The sequence below is a fragment of the Charadrius vociferus genome, unplaced genomic scaffold (assembly GCF_000708025.1).
Source record: "Charadrius vociferus isolate BGI_N301 unplaced genomic scaffold, ASM70802v2 scaffold14, whole genome shotgun sequence".
In the NCBI taxonomy this organism is placed as follows: domain Eukaryota; kingdom Metazoa; phylum Chordata; class Aves; order Charadriiformes; family Charadriidae; genus Charadrius; species Charadrius vociferus.
In genome coordinates, this window is record NW_009648876.1 from 2723563 (window position 1) to 2746982 (window position 23420).

Sequence of the window (23420 nt, forward strand, 5' to 3'; positions counted from 1 at the left end):
GCAGGCTGCTTAAAAAGAGCGAGACAGTAAATGGGGATTGGCTGACCACATGAGGTTAAAAGACAATCAGCAACATTACTAGTCTGTGTTAGGAATGAAAGAGATTGGCATAATCAGTGGTTGACAGAGGAAGAATAGTGTTATGTTTTATTTGTTAAAAAAAAAAAAAGGGTAGATTCCTGTGTAGAGCTGGACAGCTGGAAATTGAGTTAAGCAGAAATAGCGGCAAGATGACAATGGTTTGTTACTAGTGAATATTCACATTCAGGAAGGAAGTGCGCAAAATTAAGACACGAATTAACTTGAAGTGAAGGAACTATGTTTAGTGACAGAAATTTCTCCAAGAAGCTGTTGCAGCCTAAGAGAATCACAGAGACAATCAGCTGACAGAAAGCAGCTGAGATAGAAAAAGGCAATATAAATGGCTGCAGAAAGAACCCAATTAACCACAAAGAAAAAATATGAGTTTTTCAAAAGTAGAAGTAATAAATAGAAACCTTGCTAAAGTTTTCCACAAATAAGACTAAAAGAAGCTGTCCACAATAGGCTAGTTTGTTTGAAAATAGGAGATACTTACAGAAAAAGGGCATTTCAAACTTTCTTCTAGCTTTTCAAGGCATTTTAGACATGCAAAAAGGGGGAAAACACCATAAAGCCAAGTCGATTTCCCTAAAGCATATAGGTTTTTTTTTTTAAAAGATAAAAGATTAAATGGAAAGAATGCTTCAACGGGTCCACAGTAAGCAGACAAGCGAGAACAGTCTTTATGAATTTCAATTATGAAATCCAAATCTTTCTGAAGTGACCAAGACTGAGCTGAAACAGTCTGAAACCATAAGTTGTGCTTATAATATATATTACAATATGCTTACAATAGGAAAAGCAGAGCTGTAGAAAGTCACAAATACAAATAACTCTTATGAGATTTTCTCCACTTCATTAAATTTTAAGTCCAAAGTGATACGAAGCAATAGTACACCTCTGATTACTCAAGTCTTTGAGGCTGTGCTATCTTCTAAATGAATGTTTACTACAATTCTTCATAATAGTTCTACTGTTCAGACTGCTGCTCTGAGTAATTTCACCAGATTGCCTGAATGACACCACTGCCTCACTACACACCACTTTTCTGAATACACTCTTTAATGAGTAAAGTTTGGACAAGATGATCTTTCAAGGTCCCTTCCAACCTGGGCTGTTCTGCCATTCTATGACTATTGTAACATAAGGACTGAAACATGACCAGACAAACAAGACATTTTTATCATATTTAAAAGGCAATTAGAGCCTTTAATTAAACCTATGTTATTTCTCATCACCTGGATCACAAAATCCCCACTACCTACTACTGAAAAGTAATAATAAATTGCTTGATTCCTCACAGTATCTCAGTATGGACTGAAAGACCCATCTTCCAAAATGGCAACATCGTGCTGCAATACACCATTAGGGTCAAGAGAAGTCTATAGTTCCACCAGCTTGTGCAGTTGCACACATTGATTCTTTCCATTCTCCTCCTGACCCTTACCCCCAGCCAAGAAAAAAAAGCTATTAGCACAAAAATGTCTTCTTAGACTGCACCAGGTAGGAAACAAACAAACCAAACTCACCTTTGGTTAAAAATGATACTGCTTTATACAATCTGCTACGAACACAGATCAATACTTCATGAAGTTGACACATCCAAAAGGCAAACTTACTTTTTTTTTTAGGGGGGAGGAACACACAGGACACAACAGGAAAACTTTTTTAAAATTTAAATTGACTAAGAAAAAATTAGAATTGATTTGGGAGTCCAACTGAATACAACATGATTACTTCATGGCTTTAGCATCCAACTCACACAGCCAGCTATCAGTTTAGAATCTTTCAAATGCCATGGTACAAGACATCCCTTTTGCTAATTCCTGACAAATTCCAAAGTATCCCTCCAAGTCTTTTCCAATTTTCCATTCTCCAACTACCTCCCACTACAGAATGAACACTGGGTAAACAATCAGCATTCCCTCAGGCAGGTGGTACAGCTGAACAATGGTTTGTGTGTATTTGTATGCTAAATTTATGTGGACTAAACTTAAGAAAACTATTCTTAAAAAACCCTGTAGTATCTGAATACAAAAATAAAACAGAACACAAATCATCCCATAACTTTCATAAAAGTTGTCTACCCAGGTGTTGTTGTTTTCCTTTTAAGTAAATTTAACAAATTTCAGCTGCCAAAAATCTTATCAGATACTGTTTTAGACAACTTTAGATATTCCCAGACACTCAAACAGCCAGGATTTCTTTAGGAATATGTCATTAACGCAGGTCAACAAACATAATGACTAGAGGTTGAAAGTTTTTGTTTATTTAAGCTTTCACTTTTCACCTCACTCAGGAAAAGCATACTTTGTGCAAATGCTTTGAATGCTTTGTGTAAATGCTTCTCTTGCTCCTAGCACGAGAATATTATTTTAACAGTTCTGTTCTCTTCTAAGTCATTGATCCAGTCACAGAAAACTGCTCTTGCCGTTACTACTGTGTTCCACAAAGTGTGACAAGAAGCAGCGATTTAAGACAACTAACACAGCAGGGACTGGTATCATATTATCCATGAAAAGCATTTACTAGTTATTTCATCCAGCAAGAAGTTTATGTTGCAGCTTCCCTTCCAGCTGAGCCTGTCCTCTGAAGACATGTCTGATGAGACAATATGGAAGGACAATCAGCTGCTTAAAGCAATTTTCCAATAGCCATCTAGCTTTAGGGGATAAAACTGCCCAAGAAACTTCACTGTCTGATGCATATGTTCCACAATATTATAAAGCTATCTCAGATCCACCTCATCAAAATTTCACCTAAATGAAGTCTTCTTCAACTCTAATGTCAGAAAAATTGAGCTGCAATAGGGTTTTAACTCCATCATTTCCTGAGGATACTGAAAGTTACCGTGTGCTGCTGAGCTCTAATGAACACAGCAAAAGAGCAGCTGACAGGGTGTGCCAGACATTCTCTATGAAGTTGTTCCAGCTAAACAGTTACTAGAGATTGTTTTAACTTGGACAAATGGGTAGGCTCCTCCCTGATACAAGGCCAACAAAACTTTGCGTAGTTTATATTCTCTCAGCCTCCCCACCCTTCACATGTTATTTTTTCCTTCTTGTTAGGATATGCATAATCAGACTACAAAAAACAAGTTACGTAAAAATCTTAATGTAAGTAGGCTGGAGGAAAAGCACTGCCTGCTGTAAATGCAGAACAATTGTTTGTGGTAGCATATATATGTGCATGCACAAGACCATGACCTTGTTTTTATTGCTACAGCTAGAGACGTTCACGTATTAGACCATTGAGGGAATTGGACAGAATTAGTTCAAAATTCCCTCCCCACTGTATTTCATAGGTGGCACGCTACTTGATTAGTATCTGAGCTCCTGCGGCAGCAGTTAGAATAAACTGGGGCATACAGGCGAATCACAAGAGAAGATCAGGCATCAGTTCTGATCTGTTCTTTTTCCATTTAATTCACTTTAAAAAGATTATTTATGGATTAAAATCACAAACAAAATATTTAGAGATCAGGACTGCATTATTCATCTTTTTCTTTGTCGAGGCAACAATAAAACCTACCTAATGACAGAGAAGCTTGATGTAATATTCTAATCAGCTTAGCAATTCTTTTGTGAAGTACTTCTTACATACTGCTCTACACTGAAAATTATTTGATAGTATGGTCCTCAAAGGTCAGAAGTATGACGAAAACTTAAAGGATTTGACTCCTACAGCTTGGAGAACTATAAAAGGATAAGATTTTAATCTAATGTTTATCTACTAAAAGAGTCTGTAATACACCAACCACTGGTCAGGCAGAAAGAACTGGTTTTCTTTACAAGCTGATACAACTACTAGGAGCAGAGCTATGCAGCCATTGACAGAAATGCTTTCTTAAATGCAACTGCAAGGGAACAATCCAGATGTTTTCTGCCCAGTATGATTCAAATTCAATGATCCTTAATGCAGTCAGTCAGGGTATTATAAATACCATGCACCATGACAACTGAGAAAACTGTTCAAAAGGAACCATACCCCTAAATAAAACACACCAGTTTTAACTGTCATGGTACAATGAAAATGGTTTTGACCAAAGCTAGCCATTAGAGGATACTCATACAGGGCTCAGGTGCATGGTTGCTATACTTAAACTTGAAGGAACAGTTACCATGAAATATTTAGTTCATCCTTACTTCTAGCTCTGCATTTTTATCACATGTAAGATAGCACCAAGCCCTGCCAAAAGCCTCACTTGGACAAAGAACAAACAAACCGCTTCCAAAGACAGCACAACATTCAAACATTTTAACCTGGCATTAAACTCGATGCAAGCATCTGCCGCGTTCTGGGCAAAACACTGCAGTGCAATACACTGCACTCACTGAAGGAATCTACTGCCAGCTCCTGAGGAACACAAACCTACCCAGCACAAGTAATTCCACCGAATGGATAAAGCACTACAGAGCCACCATCCTCTTCTAAACATGGAGGGGGGAAAGGAAGTCTGCAACCTAACTACTTTGTGTAAACCTTCACAGCAATTTTGGATGCCTCCATAGAAAAGGCTACAAATTCCAACTAAGAATAACTTCATCAAGCTTCCTTTATGATGAATGGGGCAACATAGAGCTGCCAGCATAAAACTTCCAACATACAGCCTTGCAACCAACTTATTTTATGCATAAAAACTTATTGCATCATTATTTAGCTATTGCATTTATTTATATGCATTCACATTTATAAATATTACACCTATCCCTTTTGATTACTGCAAAATTGTATCTGACTAAATTAACATATCTGATGCCTCACTTTTCCCATCAAGTTATCTATGGTTTTGGTTTGCTTATGCTTTTTCCTTTCTTATTTTTCCAATATAATCTCATTTGGGATTCTGGAAATCTTTCCAAGGAGGCCACATGTGCACAACGTGCACAACAAAAGCTCAGTTCTGAATAAAACTGAAGGCATGATTAGTAACACAAGTTCCCTGGATTGACAAATCATTTTATAAAACTGGAAGTGATGCACAGTAGTTAACTGTTAAGCTTCATCAATCAGTAACAATTCTGTTAGGGGGGTGGGAGGGGACAGGATGGGAAACAACATCTAAACAGCAGATAGATAACTGCACACCTTCAGCTTGCAAGTTAGAAAATATTTCCTCATGCAAATTAGATCAAATACCGTGTTGGGGGAGAATGCATGGGAGCACACGTACATTCTTTCTCCACTTAGACGAAAGAAAAAAAACGCCACACTAATCTTAGACTAGATGCTTTCAAATACGCAATTCTGTAGCTTTGCTATAACAAGATTCCCTCCTACACAAAATTCCTGTGAAAAAGTACTGGCTACATGAAGTTGAACAACTCAGAGTCAGGAGGGATCAGGGCATCAACATATATTAAGGGTATTATTCTGAATACAATCAGTAAATGTAGCCTACCCGCCAAAGAAGTTCATTATTTCTCCTATTCTATTTTAAATAAATACAAAAAGATCAATAACGAAGAAGAGAAGGTTAATCTGGCTCCCACCCAAAAGCCACCAATTTTTCACTCATAGAATTTGAACACTGGTAAAATTTTTCAAGGACCCTTATATGACTTAGGAATTTTAAATTCCTTTTATAAAACAGAATTTGTCATTTATTATCATTAAGAGCAAAGTGATATTTGGACTTCTAAAACTCCTTTTGAGTTATAATACCAGAAATACCTAACAAAGGCAAAACACATTCTGATGAAGAAGGGAAAAGAGGCTTGGTTAAAACTGTATTCAGTATCAAAATCATTTACTGTAAGTAGATGAAGGCAATTATATTTTGACAGTTTAATATGAGCACTGCATCCAAAACATCAACATCGTGGCAAATTCACTGAGATGTGGTGCAACAGGGAAACCTTTTAAGACAAGCATTACCCTTGTCTCTGCTGCCAGACTTCCAAGCCAGGCCAGGAGATACATCTGAGCATGGCCAGTTACAGTCAACCATCCTTACTGGAAACAACTGCTTCCACAGGTTCTACAAGCCATGAGGCTAGCACCTAGGGGTAGATGGAAACTCATACGTAAGTATACTTTTAATATATGTGTATTTAGTACACAGTACACTACCTGAATGTAACTATGCTAAGCAACAATTAAAAAGATATCAGTGCTCTCCTTTACCCAACTAAATGGTCAATCCAGAGCAGTGAATACAGGTCATTAGGCATATAGCAAGAGGAGCTAGACATTCATTTGTCCTACAGGTACCTGAATGATAAAACCTACATGTTAAAGAAACCATTACCAAGACGAGACAGTGATGGTTACAAACCTTACCCTTGGAAGAAGTGGAAGGAAGAGAAGCTTGTTTGGTTATTTTCCTGTTCTGGCTTATGAAAAACAGGATCTGCATTCATGGTAGAGAAGACTAGGTCTGAAACATCTCTTGGACTTCATTTTTTATTTCTCTTAGAACAGAAAACGTCAAGGTCCTAATGGACCTTAGTTCACTCCACAGAAAGGTTAATGGTAATATTATGCCTATGCATACATAAACTTCTAATTCCTTATTTTTAGTAAAATTCAAATAACTTAAAAAGTTTTACCCAAAGTTTTGATTATTTTTTTAGGTAGCTATTTCAAAAGAAGTAGTAAAGGCTGAGTAAACATCAGACAATTTTTCCAAACGCCTATGATAGTTCATCAAGGTTAAAAGAAACCCTAGTAAAGACAAGGTAGGGGTGCTGAAGAGACCCATTTGCTTCAATCCTATTGCTTTTAGAAAGGATTTCAACTCCACTCAGACTGACTTCTGAAGCAATGTTAATAAGGGGAAAAAAAAAGTACCCATTCAGGAAAAGCCATAATCATTCCTGCATATTTGATGATGTAAATGTGTCTTCCAACTGAGAATTTACGTTATACAGCAATTGCCTTTATAGTAATCCCTACAGTCAGTAAGCATCAGGGTTTTTTTGCATTACGTTTAATGAAATTTTTGAATTTGGTATCATCACTGGAAATAACTTTGCTGAGCAGTAAACATAAGCACCAGCATAAAACACACTCAGTGGTAAAGAAAATAGAGTAATCTGCCATGTACACAATCCCATGAAGGCATTATCTCATTCAGAAGTAGAACAGATAAACATTGGAATGATCAATTTTTATTTTTTTTTTTGAAAATTAATGAAGCAAAGGAGACAGTGGAATGAGAGTATTCCACCCTCCAAACACTTAAAGTTTCAAGACAAAACCATACATATAGAAAAGGACAAAGTTCTTGACCCTTTTTAATGTTTGCCACAGCCTCCTGACTCACTTTAAGGAATTGTCGCACTGGCCCTTAAATTTCGCTGAAGAGCTTACGTATTTCAGCTTGTTTCCTTGGAAAGTTTCTTCAGTGAATGAGGTATTTCCCCAAATGAGGAAAGCTGATTTTTCAAGATCAAACCATGGCTAGAAGGACTAAAACTAAGTATTCAAATGTCTCCTGCAAGCTCTGATTATCAACTAAGTATTATACAGAAGTTGTGCCATACACACCCAGAAAGCTGTTTCCCAGATTTTCTAATCTGGAAATACAAACAAAAATGGAAGTGCAGAAACAAGATACAGCATATATGAAATGGCATATAGAGGCTGACAACACTTGTCTATATTTACTTATTTCCTGGTGGTAGAACAAGGACTGTATGAAGATTGAATAAGAATAAAAGGATTTAGTATGATTACATTTTACACAGGTATCTGCCAACACACTTATAACTAAGCATATCAAAAGGTATCCAGCAGTAGAATGTGTGGGGGAAAAAAAAGTCAGTAGCTTAATCATCAGAAAAGAGTAATATTATGGATCTTTTTCCTCTGTGCTGAAGCTACTCTGAAAAAATTAATCTATGTAATAATGCATTTAGAAAAAAATAAAAAAATCTAGACGTAAACCCAAGTGATTTTGGAGCATCTTCTTATCCTAAAGGCAAAACTAGTCACTTTTTATGCCATTCCTGACACTTCCACAGCTTCTTCCCAAAGGTCTCCAATAACATACAACATAACTTTTCAAAGCTAGCTACACAAATGACTTGCTGTTCTGTTTGTTGTGTTTTGGTTTGGTTTTTTTTTTAAAAAAAAAAAAAGTTTTTCCTCATAGCATCTTCATCACTGTACTTTATTTTTTACAGCTGTGATGTTACTCTTAATGTTTTCATATAAGCGAAAGTCAATTGAAGTTGTTCATGTTTCTCACGGCCACAGATTCTTGCTCACATTTGCACCAGTTCAGCTGCATGAGCCCTGGTAAAAAGCTTCAGTAAGCTGCACATGAACATCAGTGTAGACACTAGGAAGACAGTCAGAGGCATCAGTCCATGGAAGTCCAGGACTAAACACGAAGGAGTTGCCATTAAACTGGAATCTAACTACATCTGTGTGGAAACCACAGAATGTTGCATCAATTTAATTCTACCCACACTAGCAAATTGTATCACTTTGACTTAGGCAACACGAATGCAACATTTGCACAAAATCTGAGTAGAACAGATCTCTGAGTAACTGGAAGCAAAAGCAGTCACGGACTCTGCACAATAAGAAGGTTTTGGACGGATCAGTAGGCAATCAATGAAAGTCTGATGTGTCTGTGCTTTGTCATTAAAAAAGCCAACAAACAAGGAATAGTACATTTATTTTCTACATTTTCTGCACTGCAGAGTCTTGTCCACTGAATTCTGGAATAGTTTCTCCACTGGCTATCAGAAAGTTACCAGGTACCAATGGTTAGTATTCAAGGAACTCTTCTATGGCATAAGAATACTTAACATCCCTCTTCTCTGAGGGACAGAACATGAGTCTTTTCATTAAAGTCACCATCTGCAACAGGTAGCCCTTGCGCTAAGTGCAGGTACTGGAAATGTTTCCCGTGATCCCCAACTGAACATAGCAATCTATGCCCAGATGTTCAGCCTGCTGTGCCAGTCTGGGTCCATGGGGCTAAGGAAAGCACCACAACTGGTCTGCAGTTGCCTTCAAATGGCTGTACAGGTCAGAGCTTGCAGAAGACTGGACCACTATTTGGTATGCATGTTCTTCCGGGCTGACTGAATTAACTGAATCTCTCACAGCAACCATGTTCTATTTTGCATCAGTAATTACACATTCAATGGAGAGTCTGACATGTAAGGATGTGAGACTCAACGTGAATGCACTATGTCTGACCATGAACACTGAAGTATCATTCGCACTTTTTAATAGAACATTTAAACAGAGGGGAAATGCCCCCCTCCCTCTCAAAAAAATACGCAGTAATACCTCGACATGCCCTATGGGGAGGCAATTACAGCATTCTCCTGGAAAGTCAGTGGAAAATAAAGTTTACTTTGGTTTCTTATGTCCCAAAAAGAAACCATGAAAATCCTCTGCAGTATAAGGTCCTGAAAATTAGATGTTTTCTTCAACAAGAAAATATAGAAAATAAACTGGGAGATTGCCACTTCAGGACAGTAGCAAAACTCAAACAAAAAATGAGAACACATTAGGAGAAAACTCAATTCTTTTGATATGAAGCTTCGTCTCACTACTTCCCAATTTTCAGTTCAGCTACCATGCTGAAAACTCAATTGCACTTAACCCACCCTTGAACTTCCCATGAAATTATGGCCAATTTATGGCAATCATGTCAAGTGACCTTCAAAGGAGTAAGAGCTATAGGTCATTTCTGGGTAATACTCTATTCCATGAGCAGCCAGTATGGAAGGAACAACAAATTCCTATTTGGAAAAACAACTTCACAGCACCATTGTCTCTAGGGGCAAAAAAACAGAATACAAAGCTTGTGCTGGAAGTGTAACCAAGTTGTGTGGTTAGGTATCTGCTGAAGTAAGTGTGCTGTAAGAGCACAAACAAGGATATTCACAGAGCTACTTAGGCTAATAAGGCAAGCCCCTGTCTCTCTGTATGTTTAGAAATAGAAGCAAAAAAAAAAAAAAAAAACCACACACCCCAAAACAAAACTCAAAAGCTTCTGGGTTAACTGCAAATGGTTTTCTAAGCTATTTACTGCCTGTCTTTTGAAAAAGTCTGTGACATGGTCAATAAATCTTAAAGGAAGAAAAACCCAACACATTCTCCCCCTGCATGTACATCTTATTTTTGTACATTATTTCTTTTCTTACGATTTCTTTGCATTTCCTTTTGGCTCTTCTAGCACCATTATTGATGGATTGTACTTTTGCCATCCAAAAAAACCCTGAACAGACAGTATGTTAATAACACTATTAAAGTTGTAACCACAGGGGGAAAAAGTTCCACTCCCAGCTTTAAACAACTTTAGTTTTACAGTCAAATCCCAAGCTTTTCACCAGAAGGACTAGAAAGAGCAGTGCAGTTAAGCCGAGAGTGTTATGACACACAGGAATTCAGGTTCAAAAGAAACCATCTGGTTCATTCAGTTCACTGCAACTGCAATAGATTTTTGGTCCTGAAAGGTCAATGTCACATCCATATGTACAAACTGGAACACTTCCAATGCACTATAACAAATTAAAAACCTTTTTAAATATTAGAAGTTACTTAAAAAAAGTAACGACAGAGTGTCAAGGGAAATCACACACAGAACTGTGCACAAGCAAGTAGCAGAGATCACCAATGTCCTACATTTCTGAAGTAACCTTTAAGTATTTTATACTTCAATCAGAATTCTAAATAAGGCTGAGAACTATTTTAAAAAATTATGTTTCAATTATGTAAGACAATGATGACAAAATTAAAACTTAGATCTGATCCAATAACTGTCACTAGGTCTGCTAGTGTGGAGGAGGTGATAAATATCCACTTTCAGTTCTGAATTTCTTTCTTTTCTCTGTGTTAAATCCTCTTCTAACATTAAAAAAAATAATTAAATAAAAAAACAGTTTTCATCTCCTCTGTTCTGCCTACAGTCACCCCACCTCTGTGTTTCCCATCTGTCTACTCCTCTCTTGCTGTTCTTCAACTGAGTAACTCCCAAAAGATCTCTCTTGGCTCTGCTTGCCAGTCTAACTTGGCCAGCCCCACCACTACAGCAGGCTAGAAGGGTGCAGGTAACGCAGCTGCTCAGTTTCAACCAGTTTGGCAAGCAGTCTTGCTACAGCTTTCTTACCTTAACCTGTCTCCAGTTTCAGATGACAGGCTTTAGGTACACCTTTTGGGAGCATTAACGAGTATTTCCTTTTAACCAATTCAGTATTTAGTATTGTCAAATTAAAAAATCCAGTACATAATTCAAATACAATATTTAAGGATGAAATTTCCTTACTCTCCCATCTTGCTCTGTTCAATATTTGATACTCTTAATGCTTCGCTATCCCAACTCTTTGAGGCCTAAGGGTATTCTCCCTGCTCAGCACCTCTATCCATGCTTACAAAAATGCACATAGACAACAATTATAATGTATTTTCAATTCAACACAGAAAGGAAAACATTTAACTGTGATTATAATCAAATTCATGCAACTTGCCAGTTACAAACTGAGCAGTAAATAAAAGTAGCTATCACAATGGCTGATGTTTAATTTTCTGTATCCTATCTTGAATGAAACTACAACTAGGCAGGATATCTTATATCCCCAAATATTTGTAAGTCCCTTAACAAGTGAGTTTCTCTGTGTATTCTTTCAACTGACAAATTCAGTCCTAAACAGTAAATTATCAAAATCCTTTTAGCAAAGGTCAAACTGAATTAGTCCAAGGAAACTAAGAACACAAAGATCTGTTTACCTAATACATCGCAAACCTGGGAAAAAAATGGGACAACAGCCAAAGGCTGATAAAGGTGTTTCCAAGATAGAAGTTGGAACACTCAGCATTAGAGCACGTGTTCCTTGAAATGGAAACTAAAATCCAGAGGTAACCACCACTGTGTCTCATTCACTGTACCAAGTCACAGAAAAAATGGAAGGCCACCAAATATATTCTGTTACCCCAAGATACAGTGCATCTTAGACCATTTGGGGGGACAGCTGAAATATCATCCCCACATTAACTTACCCTTACTAAAGGAAAAACTTTTCCTTATCTGTAACACATCTTCTTTCTGGAACTAAAACTATTATTGCTTCACAGCCATCAGGAACAGCAAAACCCATGGTTTATCCTTGTCACAATTTCCTTTAATCACAGTGGCAGAAACAGTTGTTCCCTACCCCTTAGTTTTGTGCCATTGATTATTCCCGACTAAGTAACTAATTGCACTTGACCCTGCTGAATTACATCATCTTTCTGATCAGACTGTTTGGAACTCTAATATTACCCTCAAACACAAACACATCCAGGCAGTCCTATCCCTAGTTACTTTGTTGTCCACTGAAATTACCAATCAATCAGACTGTACGTTCCACAATATAAACTATAAATGTATATAAAACAACTGGTCTCGCATCCCTGCAAAACCTCTCTAACAGCAAGCCACGCATGAGGGATCTCCCAATAGAATTGTGCAGCTTTTTGGTGCCCACCATACAGTAATTTTATTTAGATCCTGAATGCTTCTGCTTGTTGTCAGTGAGCAACTGTGCTGAAGTCAGGACATCTGCTGTTTCTTCCTTAGTCATAATTTGTTATCCTGTTGCAGAAAGACATTAGACGCATCTAAGATCATTCAATCTCTTGAAATCCACCTTGGCTGCTACACATCAACATGGGGGTGGGGGAGCCGAAGGAGGGCTAGGTTCCACAGAAAACCAATTAAAAAAATTTAAAAATACACCTACTGAATAGAGCTAGCCTACAGAAAACTGTAAGCACAGCTCGCACCTCTAACCTTTCCTTATGAACATGGATATCAAACACCTGGGTATTCCAGTACTGACTGCACAGCCCTAGAACAGGATTGTTCTTTAAAACAAGATGACTTAGAAAAAAAAAATTTTACTGACACCTGAAACCTGAGAGAATTGAAACCTGCAATCCTTACATCCAAAAAGAGTATCCCTACTACAAGCCTAGGGAACAGCCTCAGGAAATCAGGTTTTAAAACCTTCCTTGAAGCTCTGTATATGGGAAGAATAACAAGCAGAACACTCAGCTGAAAATGGGAAGTCTTCTGTTTTGTCTCACTGTCCTCAGTATGTGTGTGCACACATTCTGAAGCTTATATCTTAACATAAGCATTTGCACATATGCATACAAACAACATTTCATTCAATAAACTTTCAATAAATGTACATATGTGTACATGTGTGTGATGTCTTACACCAGTAGTAGACTTACTGGGTTCTACTTCCTATGTTTTGAAAGTTTTAACATAGTTTTCAGTGGAAAAAAAATTCAAAGAGTCCATGAAAAAAATATCTTCCATTTAGTCCAAAAACAATTGCAGTCTTCTGAGATTCATAAAGCACTTACTGCTCTTCCATGTGGGTGGTGATGAAGCAGCAACATGTAGTCTAACAGCAATCAAAAGTAACTTCCGGGCCTTGGAGCAGTTGGTAAGGGAATCTGGAGCACAGGTAATTTTTTCCTCTTTCCTTTCAGTTGAGGGCAGAGACATTTGAAGAGACGAGCACAGCCTATTAATAAATGGCTCCGTGGCTGCTGCCACTGCTACAATTTCAGGTTTTTTGATAATGGGATGGTTTACATGGCACGAGGCTTGCTGGCGTCAGATCAGAGTCACCATTCTCAAAGGGGGAAGAGGGTCTTTGCTCACAAGCTAGCAGGGCTCATTGACAGAGCTTCAAAATAGGCTTGAGGGGAGACAGAGGCAACATCAGGCTTGCCTGTCACAAGCTGTGTGATGACACGCCAAGGTTAGATGGGGTGCTAGTGAGGGCCATCAGCATGTTGCTCTGAGGCACACTGGCTACACTGCAGCACACTCGAAGTCTTACAGAGATGAGACAGGGGCTCCTGAGGTAATAGCAGCCAACAGGGAAACACCACAGAAATACCTCAAAGGAGTTGAGGGATGTTCCTCTAAGAATGTGACACAGCAGACAGCCCAGCTGAACTACCTCTACATCAACGCACACAGCATGAGCAACAACCAGAAAGAGCTGGAAACCACCATGCTGCTAGAAAGCTATGACCTAGTTGCCATTACTGAAACTTGGAGGGACAAATCACATGACAGGACTGTGGCTTTCCATGGCTACAGGATATGCAGAAGGGACAAATGAGGAAGGGGGGGGTGGAGGCTTTGTTCTCTACATTAAGAAATGGAAAAGTGAAGAGCCGTCTCTGAAAAATAGCCATGAGCAGGTTGAAAGCCTATGGATAAGAATTAGAGACTGAGGCAACAAAGGGAACCTTGTGGTTGGTGCCTACTACAGGCCACCCAAACAAGGGGAGCCTGTTGATGAAGCCTTCCTACTCCACCTATAGAAGGCATCGCACTTGCAGGCTCTCGTCCTGCCGGGGGACTTCAGCCACCCCAACATCTGCTGCAAAAGTAGCACAGAGACATGTACGCATCCAGGAGACTCCTGGAGTGCATGGAGAATAGCTTCTTAAGCCAGGTAATAGACAGCCCCACCAGAGGGGATGCAATATTGGACCTCTCAGTCACCAACACAAGCCAGCTAAGTGGTGACATCAAGACTGGAGGCAGCCTGGGCTGCAGGGATCATGCGCTGCAGGTGGAGTTCGCGGTCCTAAGGGATATGGGTCAGAGTAAAGAGTAAAGTCAGGACCCTGAACTTTAGGAAAGCAAAATTCCAGCTCTTCAAGTAGTTAGTCAATAGGACTCCCTGGGAAACTGCCCTCAGGGGCAAGGGAGCAGGCAAGCGGCTGGCAGATCTTTAAGGATGCTTTCCACACAGCGCAAGAGCTCTCCAGCCCCAGGTGCAAGAAATCAGGAAAGAAGGCAAGAGACCAGCATGGCTGCGTTGAGACCTCCTGGTCAAACTGAAGAGCAAGAAGGAAATGCACAGGCAGTGGAAGCAGGGACAGGAATCCTGGGAAGACTATAGGGACATTGCCCAGATGTGTAGGAATAGCGTCAGGAAGGTCGAGGCACAGCTGGACCTGAACTTGGCAAGGGAGGGAAAGAATAATAAGAAGGGCTTCCACCGGTATGTCAGCCAGAAAAAGAAGGTCAAAGAAAGCGTACCCGCCCTGATGAGCAAGTCTGGCAAACTGGAAACAACGGACAAGGAGAAGCCTGAGGTTCTAAACTTTTTTGCCTCAGTCTTCACTGGTAACCTCTCTTCCCACACCTCTTGAGTGGATGGACTACAAGATCGGGTCTGAGGGAGAAAAAGTCCCTCCCACGGTAACAGAAGATCAGATTCACTACCACCTGAGGAACCTGAACATACAGAAGTCCTGGACCTGATGAGATGCATCCCAGAATCCTCAGGGAATTAGCTGATCGAGTTGCCACGCCATTCTCCACGATATTCGAGAAGTCACGGCAGTCAGATGAAGTCCCCAGTGACCAGAAAAAGGGAAATATTGTACCCATTTTTAAAAAGGGCAGAAGGGAGGACCCTGCAAACTACTGACCTGTCAGCCTCACCTCTGTGCCTGGGAAGATCATAGAACAGATCCTCCTAGAAGATAGGGCACGTGAAGGACAGGCAGGCAACTTGGTGAAGCCGTGCTGACTGTCTCAAGGGCAAGTCCTGCCTGACCAACCTAGGGGCCTTCTTTAATGGAGTGACTACATCAGTGGACAAGGGAAGAGCTATGGATGTCATCCATATGGACTTCTGTCAGGCATTTGTCACAGTCCCCCACAACATCATGCTTTTCAAGTTCAAGACATGGATTTGATGGGTGAACTGTACAGTGGATGAGGAATTGGCTGGATGGTCAAATCCAGAGGGTAGTAGTCAACTGCTCAATGTTCAGATGGAGATCGGTGATAAGTGCTGTCCCTCAGGAGCCTGTATGGGGACAAGTACTGTTCCGTATCTTCATCAATCACATAGACAGTGGGATTGAGTGCACCCTCGGCAAGTTTGCAGGTGACATCAAGCTGAGTGGTGCCACTGACATACCTGAGGGATGGGATGCCATCCAGAGGGACATGAGCAAGCTCCAGAAGGATCAACAAGGCCAAGTGCACGGTCCTGCAACTGGGTCAGGGAAACCCCCAGTACCAACAGAGGCTGGGGGATGAAGGGATTAAGAGCAGCCCTGCCAAGGACTTGGAGGTACTGGTGGGTGAAGAGCTGGACATGAGCTGGCAATGTGTGCTTGCAGCCCAGAAAGCCAACAGTACCCTGAGCTGCATCAAAAGCAGCATGGCCAGCAGGCCGAGGGAGGTGATTCTGCCCCTCTACTCTGCTCTCATGAGACCCCACCTGGAATATTGCATCCAGCTCCGGAGCCCCCAACATAGGAAAGACATGGACCTGTTGGAGCAGGTCCAGAGAAGAGCTTCAAAGATGTTTAGAGGGATGGAACACCTCTCCTATGAGGAAATGCTGAGAGAGTTGGGGTTGTTCAGCCTGGAGAAGGCTCCAGGGAGACCTTATTGCAGCCTTTCAGTACTTAAAGGGGGTTATAGGAAAGATGGGGACGGATTTTTTAGTCTGTCCCACAGTGATAGGACAAGAGGTAATGGTTTCAAAGAGAGTAGATTTAGACTAGATAGGAGGAAGACAAATTTTTATGAGGTTGGTGAAACACTGGACCAGGCGGCCCACAGAGGCTGTAGATGCCTCATCCGTGGAAACCTTCAAGGTCAGGTTGGACAGGGTTCCGAGCAACCTGATCTAGATGAAAATGTCTCTGCTTATTGCAGTGGCATTGGTTTAAAGGCCCCTTCCAACCCAAACTATTCTATGATTCTTCCTCTGACCACTATTTTTACTTCCAGTAAGCTGCACACACTCAAAAGGAGCAACAGATACACCTAGAAACCTAAGTGACTAAATCACCCTAAGATACCAAAGATATTCACACACAGTCAGTTGGCAGACACAGAAACTATAATGGATTTCTGTCTAGAGAGCTACCTGAAGGAAGGGCAAGAAACCTAGAAGTGTACTGAATGCCTACTTCCAGGCAACTGAATTCCACTCTAAGTTTGAAAACAGGTGTAAAGTACAAGCAAATCAGGATCAAAACCTGATTTCCAACTGCCTTGAGACATAGCCTTAATTAAGGTAAATTTCATTTCAATAACAAGAAAGTATTCAAAGCATTAAAAAAAAAAAAACAGCCCAAACCCTATGATATCATAGTTAACCACAAGTTATCCAATCGATGGATTTCATTTATACATGTTAAAAAACAAAATATTAATTAGACCTTTACTTTTACTAGAAAGAGTAAAAACAAAGCAAAACATTGTACAGCTACTGCCTACCCTGTTCCTGAAATCCAGACTCTGAGTGCTGGTTTGACCTTGGAGAAACTGATTTCAGCTGAACACATTAGCAACAATTAGATCCTTTCTCCCTGTTCCCCATGACCTCTCATAAAACATGTCTTTACACATCCTTTTCTTCTTCAATCCAAATATTTCTATCTTCAACCCTTTTAAAGTCTTATGATTGACATATAGCACCACTGTGCTATTTAATGAACTGAAAATATTCTGTCTGAAAGTTGCATATCCAAGTAACCAATGAGCTGGTAAGACACAGAGGCAAATATGAAGAGAGGAAAGTGTATTTGCTTCAAACAAAAAATTTCAGGGCATTAGAAGGAAATCATTGTAAAGTTCATCCCTCAAAAAGATCTTAACTTCAATAAGCAAAGACTGTTACCAAATATTCTATTTGTTCATACTCTGCAGCTATGCTGTGAGAGAACACCTATTAAAAAAATAAAGAATGAAACCACCTGTTCAATTTATTACATGGAATAAATATTAGTCTCCTTGAGCATGTGGTTTCTCATGATTAAAAACATAAGCACTATAATTCCGTTACATTATTAAGATTTGAGTCACCCAGCTCCTTATGGCTACAGATAACATCTAATCAGGGAATCAAAGACAAAAACAGGTAACTAGATATCAAAATCATTAATCTTACCTGAGAGGCAGATATATGTTAAATATTCACCCTGACCCCCAGTAGCTAGGAAAGGTATCTTTTTTTTTGTCCTTCTTTTCACTTGGACGGCTCCCAGCATCCTTTCATCATGTGGGGCAAAAATTTCTTTGCTGATTGCAGATTTGGCATTCATTGTAGATCACAGATATAGCAGACTGCTCGTCTCTAAAAAAAAAAATCATAAATAAATTAAAAAAAAATTAGAAACTCCTGAGTTATATGAAAGTCCAGCTAACTTACATGGGCATTAACAGCTTTGACCTTCAAATAAAATTTTTAATGATTCAAAGAATTTAGAAGAGAGGCAGAATTTCCAAAGTACCTAAGAGTCTTCACTTAAGTTGTTCTCCACGCTTCTTAAATTCTCTGAAACTAGCCTAGATTATTTTGGGCAGAAGCTACCCACACTTCAGTATAATGCAAAATCTTCTCAGACGGACACCCTGTAACTTCATGCTTCATAAAAGCTTCATTAGTTCCCTCTCTGGTAACTGAAGGAAAGCTCATCTGTCCTACATAGACAGGGAAAGCACTCCAAGGGCATGGGGAAGGAACACTGGGGTTGAGTTCATCAGTGTCCTCTCTGAGCTTGGTTGAGCTGGCAGAGAAGTCACATTCACAGAAGATACAGAAAGCTTCAGACTCAGTAAGACTGTTCCTTCAGGAGCACTGCTCTTTGGCGACAGTACTTGACTAAGTAGCTCCTGCACCTCTTGCAGCTTTAGCACCTCATCCCCTCAACTCCCCTGTAATTACCAACTGGGCAACTGCACAGAAACAGTGAGTGTCAGAGAAACCATTGCCGTTCACACACACAAAACCACACCTCCTCTTTTCTGTTAAGTAATTTTGACCCAGGTCAGTTCCTCAATGTGTTTCATAAGAAAACAGCAGTCAACTTAGGAGAGACATTGGGAGGGGCGGGGGGGGAGAGGGAATAAATAAACGTAGAGATCAGGGAGCGAGAAGAAAGGAAGCTGTTTATTCAAGCTTGTCCAGCAAAAGAAAGGTCAATTTGACCAGAGCTTACAGAGGAAGCTACCGAAAAGAGAGAGAACTTAGTTATAGAGGGGATATTATCTAGCAGCACCACAGTTAGAACTCCAATTAGTTCTGCACCGAAGTCTGTTAATAAGTATACAGGTCCCACTGACAGAGACAGCCAAATGCCCCTTTTAATTTTTCAAATACAATGACACTCCGATACATGTACATTAAATTCCACATCTCCATATTATTAATACTTTCGAGGCCACAGTTCTTTTTTGACACCCTTACCTTTCTTAGTATGAGCAAGATCATCTTCAGGTCTCAACTACTGAAGCCAGAAATTCTGCCTGTGGTATCATTTGATGTTTGCCACAATTTAACTATTAGAAAACATAGATAAATTCCAGCCAAATTAGATTATGAAGCCAAAAGAGTCATGGATCCACTATTTTTAGCGTGCATACTATCAGCAAAGTAATTGTCTTAATACTTTCAGTCTCAAAATTTTGTTGGCACTTATTTATGATATTCCCTTATCTTAACAAAAAAAAAAAAAGCTGTTTTCATGGAGGTGTGAGAGCACAAAATTCACCACCGATTTATTTTGGTATGCGAATAGAATCCTTTGCCAAAATAATCTGTAATAGTATACTGCAGTTAACAATATAGAGGTATGCAAATTCTGACAAGTTTTAGCATTATTTTACATGCATCTTTACAAAAATCAATTGCATTTAAAAAATGGCCCCATGAAAGGAAAAATCCAGACAAATTTCAAAAGAAAAAAGAATGCACAGCTCCTGAAAAGATCTGATTTCATAACTCTTGCAATGTAAGTTACCTATCCTTTAACAACAAATGTATCAACTCCAAAAAAGAATCAACAGAATAAATTTACCTGCTAGTTACTTAGAAAAGGTTGTTTTCACATTCATGTTCTTGTACTACAATTTTCTCCTCTTCTGTGTTATGAAAATATTTGCAGTATATCTTATACCAGCATGCGAACTGCTGGTAGTTCATGACTAGGGCTTTTTCAGGGGTTTTTTTGGTGTTTTGTTTTTACTTTTTTTTTTTTTAATTCAAGGCCACTGTCAATCACCATGGGTTCAATAACACAGATCTCCTTCTGACAGATAAAGACTGATAATCTTTGCAAAAATAACTTCAGTCTCAAGCCTTCACACGCTTAAAGAATTTTCAATAAATAGCCTATTGGGAAAACACAAACGCACGCTGTCAGGTGAGAATATACTCAAGTTCACAGCCAATGGAAAAAGCGTTCTCCAGCTTGCAATGATCTGATGCTGTTAATTCTGCAGCTGAGTTGTTGAATAGATGTTCTCAGGCTTGCCTTTTTTTTTTTTTTTTTAGGTTCACACACTGCAAAATGAAGTGTCGTTTCAAAGACATACTCAGTGATGTAAAGGTTTCCTGGATTAAGAAAGGATAGAAGTTTTCCCCAACTACAATTGATTGTAGCAGAAAATGTTACTGGTTTGTAGCTTGAAAACTTTCATACAGTACTTCAAGATTGACTTTAAGGATATTACAAGCAATAGGTTTCCCTGTATATAGCTGCATTTGATAAGACTCTGCTGAACAGGAGGCAAGTCAAACAAACAAGAGACACTATTGAAATCCTATTTCATAGATTTCTGAAATCATTTTGCTTCATATGTGCACTGCAACTTACAGCATGAAACTAGAACGACTGCCACATGGACAATAACCCAAAATAAATGCAAAACCTAGGAGATTTAATTAACATACCACTCCATGTATACACACATCTATCTCTTAATGCAAGTGCTATTACGCACAAACAACATACAAATCCATCTTTAAATAAAGCCTAGCTCAACACAATACTCCAAGACAGATTAAATCTCCTGTTTCAGTAGAGACACAGAAGATATGACATAGAACAAGCAAATACTGCAGTTTATTGCTGCATACTGTTATTTGCTTTGTGATTAAGCTGGTTGTATAGACATCCACCAGAAGTTATGCACAGACAGATGCTGTAGACACCAAATGTTGTAACTGGAACCTCCCACTAAAGCATGCACTCGCTGCCTAGCAAGTTTTGATCCTTCTGTTTCCCATACTTGGTTTACAACAGCCTCAGATGCCAGAATTAACCATATAATCTAATGCAGTGTTACTTGATAGGATTGCTGAATCTGACGTGGAAACTGACACTAGCCCAAACTACAGAAGTCTACTTATTTAAAAACGAAAAAATAACTAACTGTGCCTGTATGCAAACAGACTTCTGAGATTGAGCTGTCAGTATAGTTTGGATGAAGTTGTTTTTCAATGGTAAAAAATAAAATAAAATCCACAGCTGGGTTTAGATAAGCTACCTTCTCCATATTTAGTGGTGAATCTATGGGAGTTGAACTCAATGTTCCTCATAGAATGTTTGAATTTGAAATGGACCTATGATAAGCAAAGGTTATATTAAAGTCTTAAGTAAAACACGCCAGCATTCTTCTTTCTCAAAAGCAGGCATAATGGAATCTTATCAGTCTTACTAAAAATATGGAAGACTCACTCAAGGAACATGAATTAAGTCTCAGTTTTTCCCATTCTCCAAACACACCTCTTTTCATCAAAAAAAAAAAAAAAAAAGATGCTGGCAGTACATGCAAAACTTCATGTAGTACACGCACATTTCTTTAGACAGTAATGTTGTTCTTGGCGCATGTTCCAGGACAAATTCAAACCATCAGCAATTTCCATTCATGGTCCATGTGGATTCACACACTTTGGAATGCAAAGTTTTCCCCATGCTCGAATATAAAATCCCTTAAAAGTTGAAACTTTTACTGGAGGATCTCTGAGCACTCCGAGACAGTGCATTACTGTTCACAGCACTTACCCCTCTGTGGCAAGAGGGATTTAAATGTTTATGTAAATGTAAAAGTAAAAGTCTTTAAAGTAAATGTAAAAGTCTTTAAAGAGAGCCCACATTTCCTGCCTCATGTGTTTTCTTTGTTCCATGCACTTAATTCCGTTCAAATTATTACAATGATGCTTTTGGCTGAATGATGATAATTCCATTTTCCTCCTGCAGATTTTCACTCCAGCCATCACAGTGTTATGGAAGAGGATGTCAACATTTACACTGTGCCCCCAGCGCTCAAGAGAAACACCCAAGAGTGAGGATTCCTGTGCTGATTTGAACTAGTGCCTGTAACACACTGCCCATTTGCATCTCCTCAGCTCTTTCTCTGCTGCAATTCTTCTCCATATTTCTATCACTAAAACCCCCTCCTAGTAACAGCTGACCATTCCTCTATATGTGCGTGAGGTGACAGGGATTAAAGGTAATTTCTAAGAAAATATATTAAATAAAACCCCAATACTTAAGCTGAAACCTTCACAAACCCCACACATTCAATAACAAAAAACTTTGACTGTTTTCTGGTCAGCCAGAATCTCAGGCTGGTTTTGGGCAGACAGCCAGCAAGCGCCTGACTTATCTTTACATCCAGATGTTTTATAGGACCATGCAAATAAGTAGGGAAAAAAAGGAGATTTACAGTATCTTTGTTGAGGTATTGGTACACAGAAGGAGCTGGGGAAACTAATCCTCAGCATACAGAATTTAAATAGTAGTAAATTAGCAAGGAGAAATGAAGTAAGAAGCAAGAGAAGGACGAGCAAGTAATGTTTTCCAAAAAAAGAAAAAATGTTCAGTATGTTACGTCTCACTGTTTTCAAGGATCTTTAGTTTAATCACGAACAGGGATGGGCTCACAGGACAGGCTAACTACTGAAATGCTGCCTGCAGTGTGAAATCGCCCGAGCAACCGACTATCACTGGGCTGCACTGGTAGCTCTAGCAAGCACTCAGATCTGTTTTTAATGAAGCCACCATTCTGACAGAGGACGTCTACTTTAGGAAATCATCGCATGACACCATTATTAAAAACCCAGCTTCTGCTATTGTGGTAATTGTCTGCTATTTATTTGCTGGAAGTGTTGAGACTACATATTTGATCATTAGCATTCATCAAAATTCTGCATTTGTTGTTGTCTCAAACAGCTAGTACAACTTCGGAGAAGCACAAAATCATTGCTAAACCAAGACAAATAATTTATAAATCTTTAAAAAGCAAATATTAGAAAATACTATTTCTGAAGTTGGTTTGCAATACATTTGCTAAGCTTAACTCTATCTTAAAGGAATAACTCCAAGTTTAATTAGCTCTGCAAATAAGGCTTAAATTAGTAGATCAACCTTACTCTAAAACAGTCCAGGTAAAATCTTTAAAAGGCTTGAATATAACAAGAAAATCAGAATATCTTCTGTCATCTTTCTATTTGCAAAATTTAACTTTGCTTTGCTTGATAGAATTTTTCTGGCCTGTACAGCGGTTGCCACTGTTGTCCTAATTTAAATAAAAA

General features: G+C 39.1%; 1 protein-coding gene across 1 annotated transcript in view; it reads right to left on the minus strand.

Annotated features, from left to right (window-relative positions):
* Nucleotides 1-18176, minus strand: part of STXBP6 (syntaxin binding protein 6 (amisyn)) — an 84672-nt gene extending 66496 nt beyond the window's left edge. The window contains exon 1 of the mRNA XM_009886928.1: nucleotides 17991-18176. Coding sequence (XP_009885230.1) covers nucleotides 17991-18144 — 154 coding nt within the window. The 5' untranslated portion in view covers nucleotides 18145-18176. The remainder of the gene's footprint in view (nucleotides 1-17990) is intronic.
* Between the last annotated feature and the right edge of the window lie 5244 nt (nucleotides 18177-23420).